We start from the raw sequence: 17,637 nt of genomic DNA on the forward strand, positions 1-17,637 counted from the left end.
GGGTGAGCACCATCCCCGGCACAGAATCCACCGTCCCCAGCACCGAACCCGCATCCCTGAGCCAAATCCAGCTGGACGGAGAGCGACTGGCAAGGCCACCGGTGAGATTTGGGAAAAATAATGAAACTTAGTGGAAAAAAGGCTCACATCTGGTTGGAAGGGTGATAAGCTCATTGCTCTGTGCAGCCCATTGATGGCATTTCTAGAGCTGGGATTTATTTTCTATGGGGGTTTCTAGCTGAGAGCTATAGGGTTGGGTATGGGGGGAGGGCAATGCCTGTGGGTGCCCCTCCACTGGTTTATAATGGATTTCTCCCAATCTGCACTGGTGTGGTCCTGTGAGAAAGCAGGGGATGGAGGGGGACCCTCTCCCTGCAGCATCCAGATGGGAACAGGGATCTGGGTGTGAAAGAGGACAATTTATTGTGGGGTTTCATTTGATAACAGAGAATGATATTCTGTTTTCTGTCATATAGGATTAAAATCTGTCCCCTGACCTGCTCTGAGGACGAAGCCCCAGCACAGGCAGGATGGTGTGGGCAGTCCTGGCAGCCATCGCCCTCGGCCTCTGTAAGTGATGTCTTGTGCCCCCAAACCAACCTTGCCTGGACCCCCCTGCCTGTCCAAGGACCCTCTGCCACCCCCGGGCACTGGGGATGCTCCAGCCCACGGTGCTTTTCATTCCCAACCCACTTGGCTTTGGTGCTCCCAGCAGCATCTGCAGGCAGTGGGAGTTTTTCCCAGCCACAGCTAGAACAGCATTAGAAATCTGCACAAACAGATTTCCAGGGGCAGATTTATCTCTTTTTGTCTTCTAAACACACCCTGGGTTGCCCGGGCTGGCACAGGCTGCAGGGCGGTACAGGGGCTGCTCTGCACTGTGTTTGCCAGCATTTACTAAATATTATTAAACTGACAAAGAAAAGGCCCTTCCCAGACTGTAAACCTGGAGCTGCTTTAGAACAACCCCCGACTGCCTGCACATATGGTCATGAATATTTTATAACAGAGATGTTTTATAACAGGGATGTTTTATAACCCGCTCCTGCTCTGTTGCAGGTTTCTCCGCAAACCTGGGGAAGGCAGCAGCGGTGAGTCCCCGATGGCTCCGGGTACACCGGAGCTCTGCCAAAACATCCCGGCTGGTGCCAGGAGCAGCAGAGCTGCCACAGTTCCCCTGGTCCTTTGTCTCTGGGAAGGCAAAGCCATCATCTCCTTGTACAGCCCATGTCCCTGTCCCATCCCGTCCCTCACTCCCTGCTCCAATCCAAGGGCTGGGACACTAACCCTGAGGGCCACCAGCCCCCAGCTGGGGGAAGCAGGGACAGCCCTGCTGCTGGAGGGTCAGGTCCCGTTTCCCGCTTGGTCCCTGCATTTAAAAGCTGTTTGTCCCATCCCTTGCTGGGGCTGAGCATCATCCCCTGTCCTCATCCCTAGGCCACCCTGATCATGGGAGCCATCGAGTTCACCACTGAGCAGCACCCCAAGTAAGTACCAGACCCCAGCATGGTCTCTGACAAGTGGGGGGTCTTGGGGGATGCGGGTGGTGGGAAAGGTGTGGGTGGGTGTTGCGTTTCTCCCCACATCCGTGTCACGGCTGCTGTGACAGGTCATTTGGGCTGGAGGATTTAGAGCCTTGCAGAGCCAGTTCTGGTGCTGGCGCTGGGATTTCAGCCACTTCAGCTTTTGTATTGGCACAAACACACCAAGAATTTCCTTCCCTTTATGGGGCTGATGCAGATGCAACGGGAACCTCCCTCGAGCTGAAATCCAGGCTCTGCTGACTTCCCCCTCACCCAACTGCCCAGGCACCTCTGCCATCACCCCGGCCATGGGGACATGGGACAGCCACCTTCACGGCTGCAGGGCATCCCCTTCGGTGTCACCACAGCACTGGGGTTAGGGAAAGTCTTAATTACACCCCATATTATTCCTACTTACTGCGCCATCGGGGCAAAGGGGGATTTCCAGAGGGAAGGAGCAGGTTCATCCTCCATGGGGTGTTGGGAACAGTTGGTGAAACGCAACCACATCTCCCCACCGCAGCCTCTCGGCCTCGCTCCTGCAAGGATTCCCGTGCGTCCCGGCCAGTGACCTGCCCGCTGCCACCGTCCTCGCCTTCGCCCAGGGGCTGCAGAGCAACCCGACGGAGCTGAGCGCTGCCCAGGTGGGCAGGAGCTGGGGCTGGGGGGCAAAGGGGCTGTGCTGCCTCGGCACTGACTGTCTGAGCCTCTCTCTGCCCAGCTCTCCTGCCTGGCCAGCCTGCTTGCTGCCAAGAACCTGACAGCCGATTTTAGCCGGTACCCACCGGACCTGCTGCTCTTCTTTGAGTGAGTACAGAGGGTTTGGTGCCAAATCCCACCATCCAGCACTGGCTGGCGTGGCCATGATACATCCTGGGACATGCAGGAGCTCTGTGTAGGAGAAGAGAGTTAGGAAAATTGTCTGCAGGCACCATCAGACCAGCATGGGGCATTTCCAGCCCTGCAGACCCCTGGTCCTTCCCTCACCCTGCTCCTCTCTGAGGCTGGGACATGGGGCATGTGGGGTTGGGAACCCCCAATCCTATGCCCAAGACATGGAGAGGAGCCCCCCCAGCCCTGTGCAACTTGGCAGCTCATTGCTCAGAATGGAGTGACCATTGAAGACAACTCTCCCCATGCCCTCCCCAAAAAACATTAAAGGTCATGACAAGCCCTTCACCCCAGTTGTTCTCCGCAGTTTGGCTGAGCTGGACGCTGGGACCTGCAAAGCATTTTACACCCGGGCATCCCGCGGGAACCTGGAGCTGCTGCCCAGGGGCTCAGCCCAGCGGACGGGGCTGCTCCGTGGGGCTCTGACCTGCCTGGTGAGTGGGGGGTGAGGTGGGAGCTGCCGGGGTCCCCCACATCCCCCGGGTGTTTGTACAAGGGCCGGGTGGTCTCTCCCAGGGGGTGAGGAGCAGCCACCTGCGCCCCGAGCAGCTGAGCAGCCTCGGGGGGCTGGTGTGTGACATGGAGCCTGAGATCATCACGGCCTCGGACCCCGGCGTCCTGGAGAACCTGAAGCTCTGCCCAGCACTGACAGCAGCCCAGCAGGATGCCCTGAACACCGTGCTGCTCAGGGGGGGCACAGCGTACAAGTAAGGAGCCTCTGCTTTGCTCTCATGGGGGGATGCCGTACCCGAGAGGATGCTGAGCTGGTCCTTCTCCTGATGGCTGCAGGGATCCTTCCAGCTGGGATTTACAAACTCTGCAAAACTTGGGGCCGCTCATGCTGGCTTTGAACCAGACCACGCTGAGCCTGGTGGCCGAGGTGAGTCCCCCCTTTGAGACCCCGGGGTGAGGTGCCCATGAGCCCCCAGGCTGTGGGACGCAGCGTCCTCTGACCCCCAGGCAGTGCGGGAGGCTTTCGTCAGGAGCATCGCGGCCGCCTATGGCAGCCAGGGACGTTCCCAGCGGGAGAAATCCCTGACCATCCTCAGGGCTCTCACAGCTTCGTCTCATCCCAGGCTGAAGCGGAACGCAAATGGTGAGTGTTCCCCTTCACCACAGCCAGTCTGAGCTCTTATGGGGGGGGGACAGGATGGGGCAGAAAGCTGTGGGATTCCCCTAAAGTAACCAAGGAGATGGGGGGAATGTCCTTTCAGCACACTGGGGTGTTTGCTCATACCTGGGAGCAGGAATATGGCAGCAGCAGCATCTGGGACAGAGGGGGAAAACTCCCGGGCAGGGGCAGCAGCTGGGGAGGATGCTGCAAGACCAGAGGATGCTCATGGGGGGGATGTGGGAAAGGGTTCACCTTAGCAGAGTGGTTTTAGTTACCTTTAACGGGACAAAGTACACGTCACCCGCAGAAACAGCAGCAGGTCCTTCAGGAATAACTTCAAGGAATGGAAGTGAATAAGGCATCACCATGGGCTGGGGATGCAGGGGTGGGAGGGGGATTCACGGTCCTGCCTGTCAGGACAGCTTGATCTGCATTATTGCAATTCCCTGTTGGTTCACTGGGGCTCTTCTGAGGGGCTCTGGGGCCTCATGGTGGGGAGGGACACCCTGACACCCCTCCCTGCCCACAGGCTGCCTGTACGCTCCCATCACGGCCAGCACAGTCTCTGATCCCTTCTTACTCATCGACTACGACACCATTGAGCAGTTTGACCTGTGCCTGAGCAGTGACGTTGTAAAAACAAGCCTGAAGGCTCTGCTGGAACAGCCACTCCCCATGGCGTACATCTGGGTCGTGAAAAAAAAGCTGGACCAGGTGATGGGTGCTGCAGGACAGGAGCCCCCACCCAGCCCCAGTTATTGTGGGCATGCTCTGGGATGGGCAAAACCCACTGTGGGAACAGGGATTAAAACACCTGAGCAGGTCCTTTGTGCTTGTTTCTGCCTCCTTTTCCCTTCCCTGACCCTCTTTTCCACCCCCCTGCCCTGGCCCTACAGGCTTACCCGTCGGGGCTGCCCGATGAGCAGCTGAAGCTGTTGGGGTCGCTGACCCGCCTGTACACGCCGGAGGAGATCAGCCGGTGGTGGGTGACATCCAGTGACACGCTGTCAGTCCTGCTCAACCCCATGTATGGCAAGTGGGGGGATGCCCAGGTAAACCCATGGCAGCAGCAGGGGACAGGGGCTAGTGACTCCGAACCGGGACCGCTCGGTGCCCAAGCCCAGCTCGGGGCGGAGGCATCACCCGTGGGCAGCACGGAGGGTTTGCAGCACAGCGATTTCTACCCAGAGCATCTTCCTTCCCATGCAACCATGTGAACTGTTTCCCAGGTCCAGCAGCTGATCAGGAGGTACCTGGACCTGGGAGGCAACTTGACTGGGCCCTTGCTTCAGAAAATCGGTGGGAAAAACCTCTGTAATCTGCAGGAGGAGGACATCAAGCGAATCTCTCCAGAAGCAATCAGGTAAGCCACTTTTTAGGGATACTTTTTGGTCCTAGGAGCACAGGGAAGTGGATAGTGGGATGGTAGCAGGGTGGGATGGTCCTGTCCTGCTCCAGCTCCTGCCGGAGCCCCTGGCACCGCGGTCAGGGACAGATGGTTCATGTCCCCCCACCAATAAAAGGGCTTTAGCTGTGGATTGGGGTGCTGCCCCCGGCTCTAACCTGTGACTCTCCCTCTCCCCAGGACTGCTGGGCGATTAAACATTTCTTCTTGCTCTCAAACCAAGAAGGACCAACTCTACCAAAAAGCCCGGGAGGCCTTTGCCAGCCAGGCTGGCAGTCCCGGGGCGTATTTGTGCCGGATTGGGCCCTACCTGGGTAGGTGCTTCAGCCTTTACCCTTCTCCCCGCAGAGGCCGGGTACCTCCTGCTTGGCCAGGGGCGTTGGCCACACCAGAGACATGTCCTGCAGTCTCCAGATCCCCTCCAAATGTGTTGGGAGTGTTCAGGTGCCCCATATGCTCTGTTTAAGGTGGAGCTCCAGTGCAGGACCTTAAAGACTTGGCTGAAGCTGGTGTTACCATCAACATCACCACTTTCCTTGCCCTAAATCCCGATGAGCTGCAGGTACGTCCCCACTCCGCTGCTGCTCTTGTCCCTGACAAAGGGACTAATCGAGGGCTGAGTTTTGGGTCCACAGCCCCATCACATCTCCAAGTGTCTATTTTTTTACCATTTTAAATTTTCTTTTGGATGTTATAACTTGTTCTGAGTCCCATTTTGTGGCAATGCCAGACGTGATGATGAACACAGATGCTGTTGTTCGTGTGTTGCAGAAACTCAGTGTCACGGATGTGAAAAATTTGCTTGGGGAAAACCTCCCTTACCTGAAGGACGCTGAGAATGAGACGTCGGTGATGCGTTGGGTGCACAGACAGTCCCAGCGGGAGCTGGACTGTGTCCTGGGAATCGGCCTGCAAGGGGGGACGGTCCCCTCTTCTCACCCCCCCACCTCGGCCAGTGTCACCCCCACTGCCACCGTCCCTGCGCCCACCACCCTCCCCACTGTCCCCACCCCTATTGCCATTAGCAGCCACCCTACCACTCATTCAAGCACCGGCCTCCACAAGGTCCCCCCCCCGAGCCTGACCCCCCCAGGCACTGACACCCCTGTCCCCAGCACTGCTGGGAGTCCCCCTGTCACCTCCACCGCCCAATCTGCTCCCACCACTGGCCCCATCGTCCCATGTTCCATCCATCCAGCTGTCTCCTCCAGTACGGCCACCCCCCCAGCTGTCACCCTCCTCAGCACCATCCTGGCCACTGTCAAGCCCAACGCCACCTCTCCCAGCTCTGTCCCACCCCCGGCTGTCACACACGGTGCCACCACCACCAGTGTTGTTCCTAACTCGGTGGTTACCACCCACAAAACCAGCACCCTGCTGGTGTCCTCCAACCCCCCAGCACCTGGGGGTACCGTCCACCCTGCTCCTGCCACTCCGAACACCGTCACCCCCAGCACCCACAGTGCTCCCAGCACCCTTGTCCCTCACTCCCCCTCTGCACCCACAGATGTGAACCCCCCTCCCCAGCCCACCCCCAGTCCCCACTCCACCCAAAAGAGCGTCATCTCCTCCACGGCCGAGACTACAACATTGGATTGTGTGACCGGTGCCCCGCCAGCATCTCCCAGCCCCTCTTCCACCAACACCGCCAGTGAGACCAGTAAAAAACCAACCGCAGGTGCACCACAGTCACCTAGACCCACAACCACTGGAAGCACCAACCCACAGCCTGAATCTGGTAAGGTGGGAATGTTTGGGGTTGGGAAAGGCTTAGGAACCATCTTCACCAACAAGCAGCAGCTGCTCCACCTTCCTCCTGGGCAAACCCAGCACCACTGGCTGCTCTCCACCAGAAACCCCAAGCAGTTACTGGTTAGATTCGCAGCGATGTGTCTATGGCCATTTACAGCCCTGGGATCTGGAAAATTTTGCCTTCAGATCCACTGCGCTGTCAAGTCCAGCACCTTAAGGTGTCTCATCACCTTCTGAGCGTGCAGCCCCCATCAAATCTCAGCTGGGTTTATGGCTGGACTCGATGATCTTGAGGGTCTCTTCCAACCCAAATGATTCTATGAATCTATAACTGCCCTGCAGAATACTGGAGTAATTCTGTTAACGCCAAGGCACTCGGTATTTTTCACAAGGCAAGGATATGGCCTTCTGTATTTCAGCTGCACACAGTGTTTCTGACAAGGCGTTGCTGTAAAAGCCCTAAAATCCAAATTCCTCTGTCCTGACAGAGCTACATCCCTAGTTTTAATGACTCAAACAGATTTAGTCTTGCTTTATGCTGGTGGAAGTCAGAAAAGCCTCGGCCAGGTGACATTTATAACAGGGTGCAGGTGGGTACAGGTGTGGGCAATGTCTCAAAAAGCAGAAAAGCATTGTCTGGACTCACCTCACTTCTGGGGCAGCAGCACCCGAAGCTGCCCTGCAGTCCTGAGCACTCACCTGTGCTTTGTTGGATAACCCAGTTCTTTCCCATCCATTTTTCCCCCCAGGATCAGGATCCCACCTGTCCCCCTGTCTGGTGTCCATCCTGACGGTGGCCGTGGGGACATCCCTGCTGCGGGGGCTGCTCTGACCCTGCTCCCCCAGCACCGCCCTCACCTGCAACCCTCAGCATCCTGCAAATAACGGTGCTGGCAACATCCCTGCTGGAAAGCAGAAACCCAGGACAGGAACAGACTTTGGTCATTTGGCACCAGCCAGAATTTATTCGTTATTTTTGAGGCTGGGCAGTGAAGGGAGGACAGATCTTTTTCCAGCCCAGCAGGTACTAACTAGCTCGTTGCTCTACATAATGCAATATTGACCAGTGCTGATAGCAGGCCCGGTTCTGCCGGCTTTACTCACACCGAGTGCTGTTTTACTTCCAAGCAGTCCCACTGGGATCCTTTGAAACCGTGGGACAACTCAGGGATTCGAGTCATCAGTGTTGCAAGAGCAGCAGAATACGGCCCAGCAACGCAGACTGAAAGCTCAGAGGTCCACTAAATTGCATTTGACTTGTTTCAGGAACTTAGGAGATTTTTGATCCAGATTTGTTCCAACTATGCCAAGCCTAGTTAGAGGGATGATTAAGTGAAGATAGTTTATCTTGATTATCGTTGCAATGCTATAAAATAAAACATCAACTTTTTTTCCCCCTCCATAATCAAATGTGGGTTTTGATGTGTTTAGTTCTTTGCATTGTAGTTTTTCTGGCTGGCTTAAATCTGATGTTTCCACTTCAGCTCTTTCTTAATTATCTAGTATCTCATCCTCCAATATCTCTACTACGAGTGAACATTTATCCCTCCAACTTGCAGATCACCCACTGAAAATCTTATACAAAGTTCTTATGCCCTCCCCACGAGAAACTGAGAACAGCCTCAGTGTTGAGTAGTCAACATCAAAGAAAATTAACAGGCATATTTGGGGGTTCTGACCATTTAATTTGGACTGATACCTGCAGACACAAGGTTTGGGCAGCCTGAATGAAGAGCAGACAACAGCAACTCATCAATTTGCTTCTGGTATTTTTTACTTAGTTCCATTATTTATTTACAACCAGCTGGGAAACTTCACTCCCACTCAGAGATCCTGGCAGTGTCAAGAGATGAGGTTCTTTGAGAAACTTCGTCATTAACATGCGGAACAGCCCATTTGCTCACCCTTAAACCCACCAGGGTTGCGCAGTAAAATACTGACATAGTTTGTGTTGCAATAATATGACTCGGGCTTACCTAGGCTTGGTCTGTACAAAAGGCAAAGATCCTGCTCTGAAGTGTCTGAAATCTTCCCTTCAGACAGAACACTGATTTTTTCTTTTTTTGAGTGATTTGAAAGATAAAAGTACCTGAAAGCGAACACTGGGCTGTATACATTGCCTGCTTGCACTGAGCACCCCTCACCCCCCGCGTGGCTGTCCCCAAAGGTCTCACGACAGGTCACAGGCTGGTCCCCCCTCATCTTGCTTTCTCCCGAGAAAGATTTTCAAGATAAAACCGACATGATGAGGAAACTGGTAAGCAGAGCAGGCAGGAGGTGGAACATCATGGCCACAGGACCCAGAGGGGCTGAGGATGGTGCTGGAGAAAAAAGAGAGGGTGTCAGTGCCAAGAAATCAAGGATTGAAGCGTTATCCCCATGTGGTGGGGCATCTCTTTATGTCGCACGAGTCAGGGCCCCGGAAGGTGCAGCAGCTCGGTGCACCCACATCTCTTTACAGACAACTGAAAGCACTTTGATTCCATAAGGCAGCTTTTAAAGCACAGAGGTCCAAGCACACTACGTACTCTGAAATTTGGGTGTGACGATGTTGATGTAGCCTTCCTGCGTTCCCCCAGTGAGCCCAATCTGCAGTTTATCCAGTTCTGATTGTTTCTGCACCTGGATCCAGTCCCAGATGGGAGGCTTGTACTGCCACTTCTTCAGATCAGCAAGATGCATCCCCAGCAAGCCCCGAACCTCAGAAGGTGTCAGGCTCTAGGAGAAATCAAAGAGCAAGAATTACACATGTAAATGCAGGAATGGAAACAATACATCTGACCAGGGAATCTGTGAGGTTTCTGTCAGCAGAAGCGTGAAGAACAAAGACAAATTTCTGGTGAGCAGTTGCAGTTGGGACACTCTTGCCTTAGGTTGAGGGGATGAACACAACAGTTCCTCAAAGCTTATTTCTGTTGTCCTCTGATGTCAGGTCTCCTATACCCAAGTGGGGGCTCCAGTCACTGCCCAAATCACTGGATTTTCTTCCAAAACTGATGATATTATAGCTAACACTCTCGTTAGAAGATCTGGCACATACCCGTGGACTGTAGTCTAGTGGATGCCCATCCTCTGCTCCTGCCACTCCTACTATGAGAGCCTAGGCTAAAGAAATTCCCCAGTAAGACTGGCTTAGCATCCACGTAGGACTCCAAATTATATTTTTAACTAAGTTTCAGGCTGGTTTGCCACTTTGTACTGGTCTAGCATCATGCTGACTTTGATGGAGTGACTCCTGATTTACACCAATGGACAATGCAACCATAACAAGAATGCAAGGACTCAAACAATTTCAAAATTCAGCTCACCATCAAAGCGTCTCTTCTTAACCCCGCCAAAGTACTAACATTCATGTTCACATTGTCCTTGCTTAGAGCTTGGAGATCCACACCAGGAGCACCCCCTGCGACCCAAAAGAGAAAGCGTGTCAATGCCGGGGGAAGAGCCCTCACCTGAGCAGGGTTGTATACCTATATAAGCTGGAGCTACAATGATGAATCCAAAATTTATTAGGCTGCGGGTGCTAACAGAGTGAGTTCCAGCTGCAAAATATATGGATGCTACTCCAGTTGGCTGGGCGGTATTATTATATTGGCCATTAAGCCAATCTGTGACAATGCCAGATATCAGGCAGAGGTGTACGAAGAATTTGCTCAGGCTGTGAATAAATTCTTGGCTTAACAGGGTAAAATCCATGTTTTGTGACACGGCTGTGAGATAAGTGTCAAGCACGAGCCGCTGGATTTCTTGTGGACCTGGCAGATCTTACCCATCCCAGCAGTCATGAGTTTGATTTTTCCCTGTGACAGCCTGACAATTGATGTAGGCAACTTTAAGTCAGGTACAGAATCTTTCCAGAATATTTTATGCCAACTACAAGTTGGAAAAGCCCCAAACTCTCCCAAACTGGTAACTACTTGCCTTGGAAAATTCCCACATCTTCGGTAGTATTTGATAACCATTCAGCTTCTGGCTAAGGCCCCTCCCTTTCCCCACACCATCCCCATCCCATCCTGTTCTTTTACATACCTAGATATGGTACAATAAGCTGATAATAAGCAGGTGTATTGTGCTGGTCTGAGAAAGCACGTTTGGCTTTAACATACAAGATGTCTTTCGTAGTCTGCGAACAGGCTGAAAGATTCAGAGATGCCAGTCTGCAGAAAAATGAAGATATAGGGAGAAAAAATTTTTATTATATTCAATTTCAATCTTCAATTTGAATAAACTATTCTGAGTATCTCTCTGGGATTCTCTAGATAGGACAGCTTGCCCCCTCTTCCCAGTAGACTGAAGAGGTATGGGGAGAAGCTAAGCAAAAAAACCATAACAAATTACTTGGCCTCCTGCTCAAAATGACGTGTCTTCTAAGTTTTAATGACTCAGGTAATACATTATAAGTTTAAGTGTTTGCAAAGATAGAGTTATTTAATTAATTTCATATAGTGGTCTTTCAAATTAATTTAAATCACATTTAATGAGAGCTCTCTTGTGCCTCTGCATGCATTCAGACCGTATCTGTTGTCAGCTGAGGTACAATAAAGAGAGTTTGACTGCAAATCTGAGCCCTTCCTGGTGGGAGGGAGAGCAGTGGGCTTTGAAACCTGGACACAGAGCAGGTTCAGTTGGTTCCTACATTTCCTGTCACTGAATGGAGAGAAAAGAAAACCGCACTTGCTGATGGGAAAGTGTTTTTGCAAGAAGCCAAAAACATCACAATATTTGACTCACTTCAAGCTGTTGGGGTCTATCATGTTCAAATCAGTCGCATTTAGAAGGCACACGTATCTCGTACCAATTGCATTCAGTGCAGTGGCATTCAAGGGGTTTCCCAAGTCAATATATCGTCTAATTATTGCTGAAGCCTAGAAACACATTTAACTTGAATCAGAATTTACGTTTTCATCCTCAAAAGAAAAACAAATGCAATTTACAAAAATAAAATTGAATCATTTCAAATCTGTTTGTTTGGCCCTCAAAGATGGGGCCAATCACTTCTGAACCCTTTAAACTTGTCATAAACCAGCAGCTCCCAAACGAGGAAGCAAACATGGGCAGGAAAGCAAACCCAAACCCAAACCTGATCATTAGGGGGCTCATTTCTTAGCAAGAAAGCCAGTGTGTCAGCTGAAGTTATCTTCCATTTGGCAATGTCCTTTGGGGTGATAAAATCCATGAGGGGTCCCAGGTTGCGAAGCAGACTTTCAGGATACCCATCAGGATATGTCTGTGGAAAGATCACGGTTGTTGCTATGAACACTCATTATCACACCTGTGAATTTATATTTTTTGCAGAATTAAGGTGGAAAAGCCCTAAAGGTCCACAAGGAATAAGAAAGCGAAGCCAAAGAGATGCCATGAGCACGTGTGCCCTTTTTCTGCTCGATAGCTCAGGCAAGCAGGTCCCCAGGGAAAGAACAAACCCTGAGAAGATTTTATTACTGTCTTCGACTATCTAATGGAAGATTACAGGGAAGAAGGAGCCACGGTCTTCTCAGGGGCACACAGTGAAAGGATAAGGGCCAACAGGCAATGAAAATTCTGATTAGATAATAAGAAATACATAGGTGGTCAAACATTGCAAGAGGAGCCCACAAGGGTGGTGGAGTCTCAGTCCTTGGAGATACTTAAAATCAACCAGACACGTCTCTGAGCAATCTCATCAGTAGATAATTAGACATTCTTCAGCCCAGCATTACCTCATCCAGATTCTCCTTCAGCACAGCTAATTGCTGAACACTGAACGGGTAGGTCAGTATCTGAGAGAGGTGGTTCTCCAGAGAGACGTTCTTCAGGCAAGCACGTAACTCCTCAGGTGTGTAGTAAATAGGCATCGTGTCATCATTAAGAACCTCCTCTGTTACCTGCTTGCCAGCTGGGCAACCTGTGGAAGCAATTATCAAATGTGTTCAGTGTTAAATCCTTTTGTGTCAAGCTCTGAATGCTCCCTTGCTGCAGAGGGACAGGTATGAAATCACGGTTCCCCCCTCCTCCTGGGTCAACCACCACCAAGGGTTTCACAGTTCAACTCAGACAGATTCAGGGAGACCCACAAGCACCGGGGGGGATCCTGCTGTTAGTATCAGGAAAAGCTCCCGTACCGTCAGCACGCTTGTGCCTCGTGGGCAGGAGCTCCTGGACAACAGTGGCCAGCTGTTTCCTGGACAGGGGCGAATCGTGTGCAAAGTTTTTCAGCCAAACAGTTAAAGCTTTCTGCAAACAAAATATTTTGTCAGGGGGATATTGCAATTTTGGGCTTATCACCAGCATAACAAGTTGCTACTCAAACTTCACTAGTAAAGCACTATGGGCAGCTCTGCTGACATAAGGCTTGAGACCAGTCCTCGGTGAGCCAAAGGTTGGTTTATAAATGGCTAAACTCTACCATATTCCATGCCCAGTAAGAGATTTTACCTCCTCACAAAGCATTGCATATACTTACTATTGCTTTCCGTCTCCGGTACTCATCCAACAGGTACAGGAGTAAGATGACAGTGACCTGGATCTGCAGTTCCAGGTTGTCAGCTTGGTCAACCTCACTTCCTATAGACCATCCATTCCCTTTGGCATCACACTTTTAATGAAGACACTACTGAAAACGTATCAGCTGAACAACCCCACCATATTTCTTCCATCCCACAGGACCTACAAGTGCTTCCTAAATTCCCCACACCTCTGTGACCAACCCACCTTGGGGATCTGCTGCAGGATACTGTGATCAAAGACAGGAATCAATCCACTGAGCTCATTCAAGGTAAAAGCTGACCATGCTGCAGGAGGCCTGCACGCAAAAATCAGCAGGAATCAGCTTAATAATAATAATAAAATTTAAAAACCCACAAACAAACAAAACCAAAACACTTTAAAAGCTGCCAGGATTATGTCCTTCTAACATCTGAAGTTAAGAAAATACAAGATTTAAATCCTAGAACTTCTCGATCCCTTCCTGTTACACAAAACTTCCTTCATTCCCTGAGAGCAGGAGCAATTCTTAGTAACACAAATAAGGGCAGGTGGATGGGAAAATGGCACTTAACAAATATATTACTTTCTCAACCATGCAAACCAAAGAATTGCTAACTATCACCCAATTCAGTGCCAAGATCTCAGGGCATTTGCCACAGGAAGGGAAAATATGTTGTCTCCCTGGACAAGGTCTCTGTTAGATCTAGCCAGGGGTTCATCAAGCACCTGTCAGCCTGACAGGCAGAAACAGAACTTTTAAAACTAGAGCAAGTGAGACACAGAAGTGACAGCGTATTTTTCAGTGGAATTCCAGCCAACCTTTTCAGTTGAAAGAAATGCAAATAAAACAATGTAAAAGGCCAAATGTGAAATCCAAAACAAGCAAATTATTCAAGTTTTTGATAAAGCTGGTTGGTTGGAGTTCGCTCAGGTCTTAATAGGACAATGGTTTTTGTTTAGGAGAATTGTTTTGCTGATATGCCCAGAAGAAAAATTCATACCCAAACGTGGTGTTACCACCAATGATGACGCTCCTAATGGCCTCTTCTTGATCGGGCAGGAAAGATTCACACCGGCTTAACTGCTTCAGCAAATTCCCACCAGAACTTCTAATGTATTCTCCACCCAGGTCACAGACCAGACGTCCCAGAATCTCTGTATTTTCTGTGTTTACTTGCGTGCCAGGGATTTTCTGAAATAAGACAAGACAGAGGCGTTACATAGAACTGGATGCTGCTGTACAAGGGGATGCTCGAAGCCCACGTTGTCCCCAGCCCTGTGCAGAGCTGTCCCCTCACCACATACCAGACACGCTAATGCTTCCAAGAGCAGCTGTTTCCGCTGGGACGACTCTTTTTGCAGAACATGCAGATTTGCTTTTCCGATTTCAGCAAAGTACTGCCGACAGCTCCCTGTTGCTGCGTAGTCTGAAGGACTAGAAAGACAAATACTCCATAAATTCCAGTGAAAGATATCGAACGGTTGGTCAGGGTCAAGGCTGTTTAACATACACTGTGTCCAATATAACATCTCCCACATCCACAGATTCAACTCTATTCAGCTGTTGTTCTACAAGATCCTAGTTTGCATTTTTTAACAATTCATTTTCACCTTAAGGAGTGTTGTGAGACTCGGCTTAAAGTTGTTCAAGGTTTGGATACAGAACCATGGTGGGTAGCTACTGGAACTAAGCAATCCCCTCTACTGGCTGTTTGCTTTGATGTTGTCAGGGAAAAGCACATTCAGGGAAGCCAGAAAGTAAGAAAACCCCATATGGGTTTTGTATCCAAATGGATGTATTTAAAAAGAGCTTCATAATGTTTATATTAATATGATGGATGGTTGAATTTGAAAGGACCTTAAAACCCCTTTGAAAGCTTTCCGCAATCTGTTTTTTTTTTTCCCTGTAATGAGGGCCGAACAAGTTTGAAATACACATCAAATATGAACTAGTCGTTGCCAGCAACGTTATAAAGTAATACCTCTTTTCCCCATTAAGTTCTAAGGCAAGAACACAAAAACCATAGCACAGTTACCTTAAAAATAGCAACAGGTCTTTAGGATAGTTATCTAAATCTTTGGGAATCCCATTCAGCGTCACCATCTTCACTAAGCAGCTCAGCTGAAAGGACACCACAGTTTACATCAAAGAAAGGAAAGAGCAGGAAAACATAAGGAAACAAACAAACCCCAATCAAATATAAATATTTTACTCTGCTCCAAAGTAATAATAATAAAACATAGAAATCAGAGGTTTTAGTTCCTGAGAAACCAGTCAACTGGGTTTTGACAACTTCTCTCTTTGGGGAACTTCAGAACTGTGAGACAGAGACCCAGGGCCAGTCACATTTGTTCTAGTCCCTTAAGCTGGAAGTGGTTTTGTTCTGGCTGAGCAATCCTCTTTGCTATCTTCACGCCAACATCAAACACCGCATTTTGAAATATGGAAACTGACCTGGTCTTCTCCTAGCTCGACATTCTTCTCCTTCATGGCTTTGGCCAGGTCCTGAAGGCTTTCTGCGTCCAGCTCACGTGCAGTTGCACAGGTGAAGCCTTGGAGGACCGACTGGGAGAGACTGAACATTGACAGAAAGTAAATCAGAGGGGTGAGGACTTCGGGAGAAAATTCAGTGCTGATCTCCCATATATATAACGACAAATACAGGAAGCATAAACCTCTCCCGTTCCCAAAGCTTAATGGTCTCCAAACTCCATTCCCTTAAAATTGTGAGTCTTGATGAATGTGAGAGATCAAGAAGCCATCACTGGTCAGATAAATATCATCTAGAGACTCATGGGGGAAGCAGAAATACAGGGACAAACTCTCCCTGAGTAGTATTACTGTATCCTGAATTACAAGACCAGTCTCCTCCAGGAGTTTTCAGTACATGCCACATGTTGAAAGCGCAGTGGAGTTGTGCAGATCCTCAGCACTGAGCAAGGCTGCACAGCCCGGGAGAGCTCAGGGAGCAGGTCCTAAAACTTCAATTGCTTTCTATATGGAAAAGCTTCTACTGTGAAATCAGCAGGACACTGATGCCAACTCCATTGTTTTTCCAGATACATATCATGGTTTTCATAATTTCTCATCTCAGATACGAGAGCTGACAAAATCTAATCCCTGAAATAGCGCCGTGGAAGACTGACATATTCTCCGATTCGAAACACAGAGGCAGTCAGAAGCAAGGCTCCAGGCACAGCCTGAGCCAGCAGCATCGTCTTGGAAAGCAAATGTGGCTTTGGGGTATATTTTACAGTTGATACCCTGGTAAACCTTGGTGCTACACCCCTGTGTTTTGGTTTGCATGATATTTCCCATCTGTTGCTATGGATCGAATATGATGGGTCTGCCCTATGAACCAAAGGAAACACAAAAATTGCAATCAAAGCAAACATGGAAAATGGAAGAAGATAAGAAAAACACTACCTGGTGAAGTCAGGCTCCGTCTTTATCACATCATTGAAGAACATGGCAGCCTGTGAAGCAAAGCCAGAGTGTCAGTGGTTACAATGCTCCTCTGCAACATCTACCTGCATTTTCAGATGGATTTACAGAGCAGACTCGCAGCTCTGGAGAGTCCAAGGCTGATGCTGAGGGGCAGGAAGGGCACAAGCCACTAGCATATTACCTGTTCTCGGGTCCACATTTTACTGTTGAAATCCTGAATGCTGGGCTTCTCTTCCTCAAAAACAAGCAACGATTTTGGAATATAACTGGCCAGAGCATCAGGGATATATTTAACCAGGTCAGCAGGGTGGCCTACACTGGAGGAAATCTTTAAAAAAAACAACCATATCATTCAAACATTGTGGCTAAAAGAAACAAGTGCCAGAGGAGAAATGACAAACTGGAAAGGAGCCAGGAAAATTCCCCTGCTGATCATCTGGGCATTTCTCAGAGACCTAACGCTATCAAATATTTCCTGTTTGACATATTCATCAGACCAGGAGAGCTGCTCGGACCTAATACCTGGTGTCCTGATGAATGGGAACAATTCTGTCTCTTATCAGTTCCCCACCTCCTGGCTTCATGCCCTAAAAATATTTAACCAGCCAGAAAGGAGGGATAAGTCTTTCCTCTCTGCCAACCCTAACAATGTCTCAGCTTACTGAAGGCACACAGCAGAACAATGCTGCGGTAAATGAGATGTTATTTCACTAATGCTTCACACAGAGCCCTGGCAGGCCTGTTGGCCCAGGACATGCTATAGTCAGGGCCTGGGGTGCCAAAAACAGGTCAGAGTCTTTCCTACCAGAGAGAGGACGAATACCAACAAACTTGAATGCTAAACATGCAGCTTGAAGAAGTCAGTGAGAATAAAGGCAAAGAGGTGTCCACATCCTACACAATCACATGAAGGAATGAAATTCTGCGCTGCTGGAGGATCAGTGCAGCTTAAAAGCTATTTTCTAAGCTGCCTTCACTTCTCACACGGGTCTCACTCTGAACCATGACAACAACCTTTCCCTGCAAGCATCTTGTCAAG

At 49.8% G+C, this 17,637-nt stretch overlaps 2 protein-coding genes across 8 annotated transcripts in view; one reads left to right on the forward strand and one right to left on the reverse strand.

The window, feature by feature from the left end:
- Positions 1-43: 43 nt before the first annotated feature.
- Positions 44-8,276, forward strand: LOC309445744 (mesothelin-like protein). The gene is made up of 17 exons (XM_082064798.1): positions 44-101; positions 477-570; positions 1,060-1,091; positions 1,438-1,487; positions 2,047-2,167; positions 2,245-2,330; positions 2,722-2,848; positions 2,931-3,121; positions 3,204-3,294; positions 3,375-3,510; positions 4,058-4,242; positions 4,425-4,580; positions 4,758-4,891; positions 5,114-5,247; positions 5,401-5,495; positions 5,705-6,671; positions 7,435-8,276. The coding sequence occupies exons 2-17, from the start codon at positions 531-533 to the stop codon at positions 7,515-7,517; spliced, it is 2,628 nt and encodes an 875-aa protein (XP_081920924.1). The 5' UTR covers positions 44-101; positions 477-530; the 3' UTR covers positions 7,518-8,276.
- A 15-nt stretch (positions 8,277-8,291) lies between these two features.
- LOC309445743 (uncharacterized protein) overlaps positions 8,292-17,637 on the reverse strand; it is a 63,379-nt gene continuing 54,033 nt past the window's right edge. For all 7 annotated transcript variants that reach the window (XM_082064792.1, XM_082064794.1, XM_082064793.1 and 4 more), the window contains 15 exons: positions 16,780-16,926; positions 16,578-16,627; positions 15,606-15,726; positions 15,187-15,272; positions 14,456-14,585; positions 14,152-14,342; positions 13,376-13,466; positions 12,787-12,898; positions 12,385-12,569; positions 11,766-11,912; positions 11,417-11,550; positions 10,715-10,842; positions 9,994-10,088; positions 9,214-9,403; positions 8,292-9,006 (listed from right to left, as the gene is read on the reverse strand). In XM_082064792.1, coding sequence (XP_081920918.1) covers positions 8,912-9,006; positions 9,214-9,403; positions 9,994-10,088; positions 10,715-10,842; positions 11,417-11,550; positions 11,766-11,912; positions 12,385-12,569; positions 12,787-12,898; positions 13,376-13,466; positions 14,152-14,342; positions 14,456-14,585; positions 15,187-15,272; positions 15,606-15,726; positions 16,578-16,627; positions 16,780-16,926 — 1,902 coding nt within the window. In that variant the 3' untranslated portion in view covers positions 8,292-8,911. The remainder of the gene's footprint in view (positions 9,007-9,213; positions 9,404-9,993; positions 10,089-10,714; positions 10,843-11,416; positions 11,551-11,765; positions 11,913-12,384; positions 12,570-12,786; positions 12,899-13,375; positions 13,467-14,151; positions 14,343-14,455; positions 14,586-15,186; positions 15,273-15,605; positions 15,727-16,577; positions 16,628-16,779; positions 16,927-17,637) is intronic.

This window comes from Streptopelia decaocto (assembly GCF_964273445.1).
Source record: "Streptopelia decaocto genome assembly, chromosome: 13".
NCBI classification, from domain to species: Eukaryota; Metazoa; Chordata; class Aves; order Columbiformes; family Columbidae; genus Streptopelia; species Streptopelia decaocto.

Coding starts and splice junctions, on each gene's coding strand:
- LOC309445744 (XM_082064798.1), top strand. CDS start 531: ATGGTGTGGGCAGTCCTGGCAGCCATCGCCCTCGGCCTCT. Junction 5,496..5,704: donor TAAATCCCGATGAGCTGCAG/GTACGTCCCCAC, acceptor CGTGTGTTGCAG/AAACTCAGTGTCACGGATGT. Junction 6,672..7,434: donor CAACCCACAGCCTGAATCTG/GTAAGGTGGGAA, acceptor TTTTCCCCCCAG/GATCAGGATCCCACCTGTCC.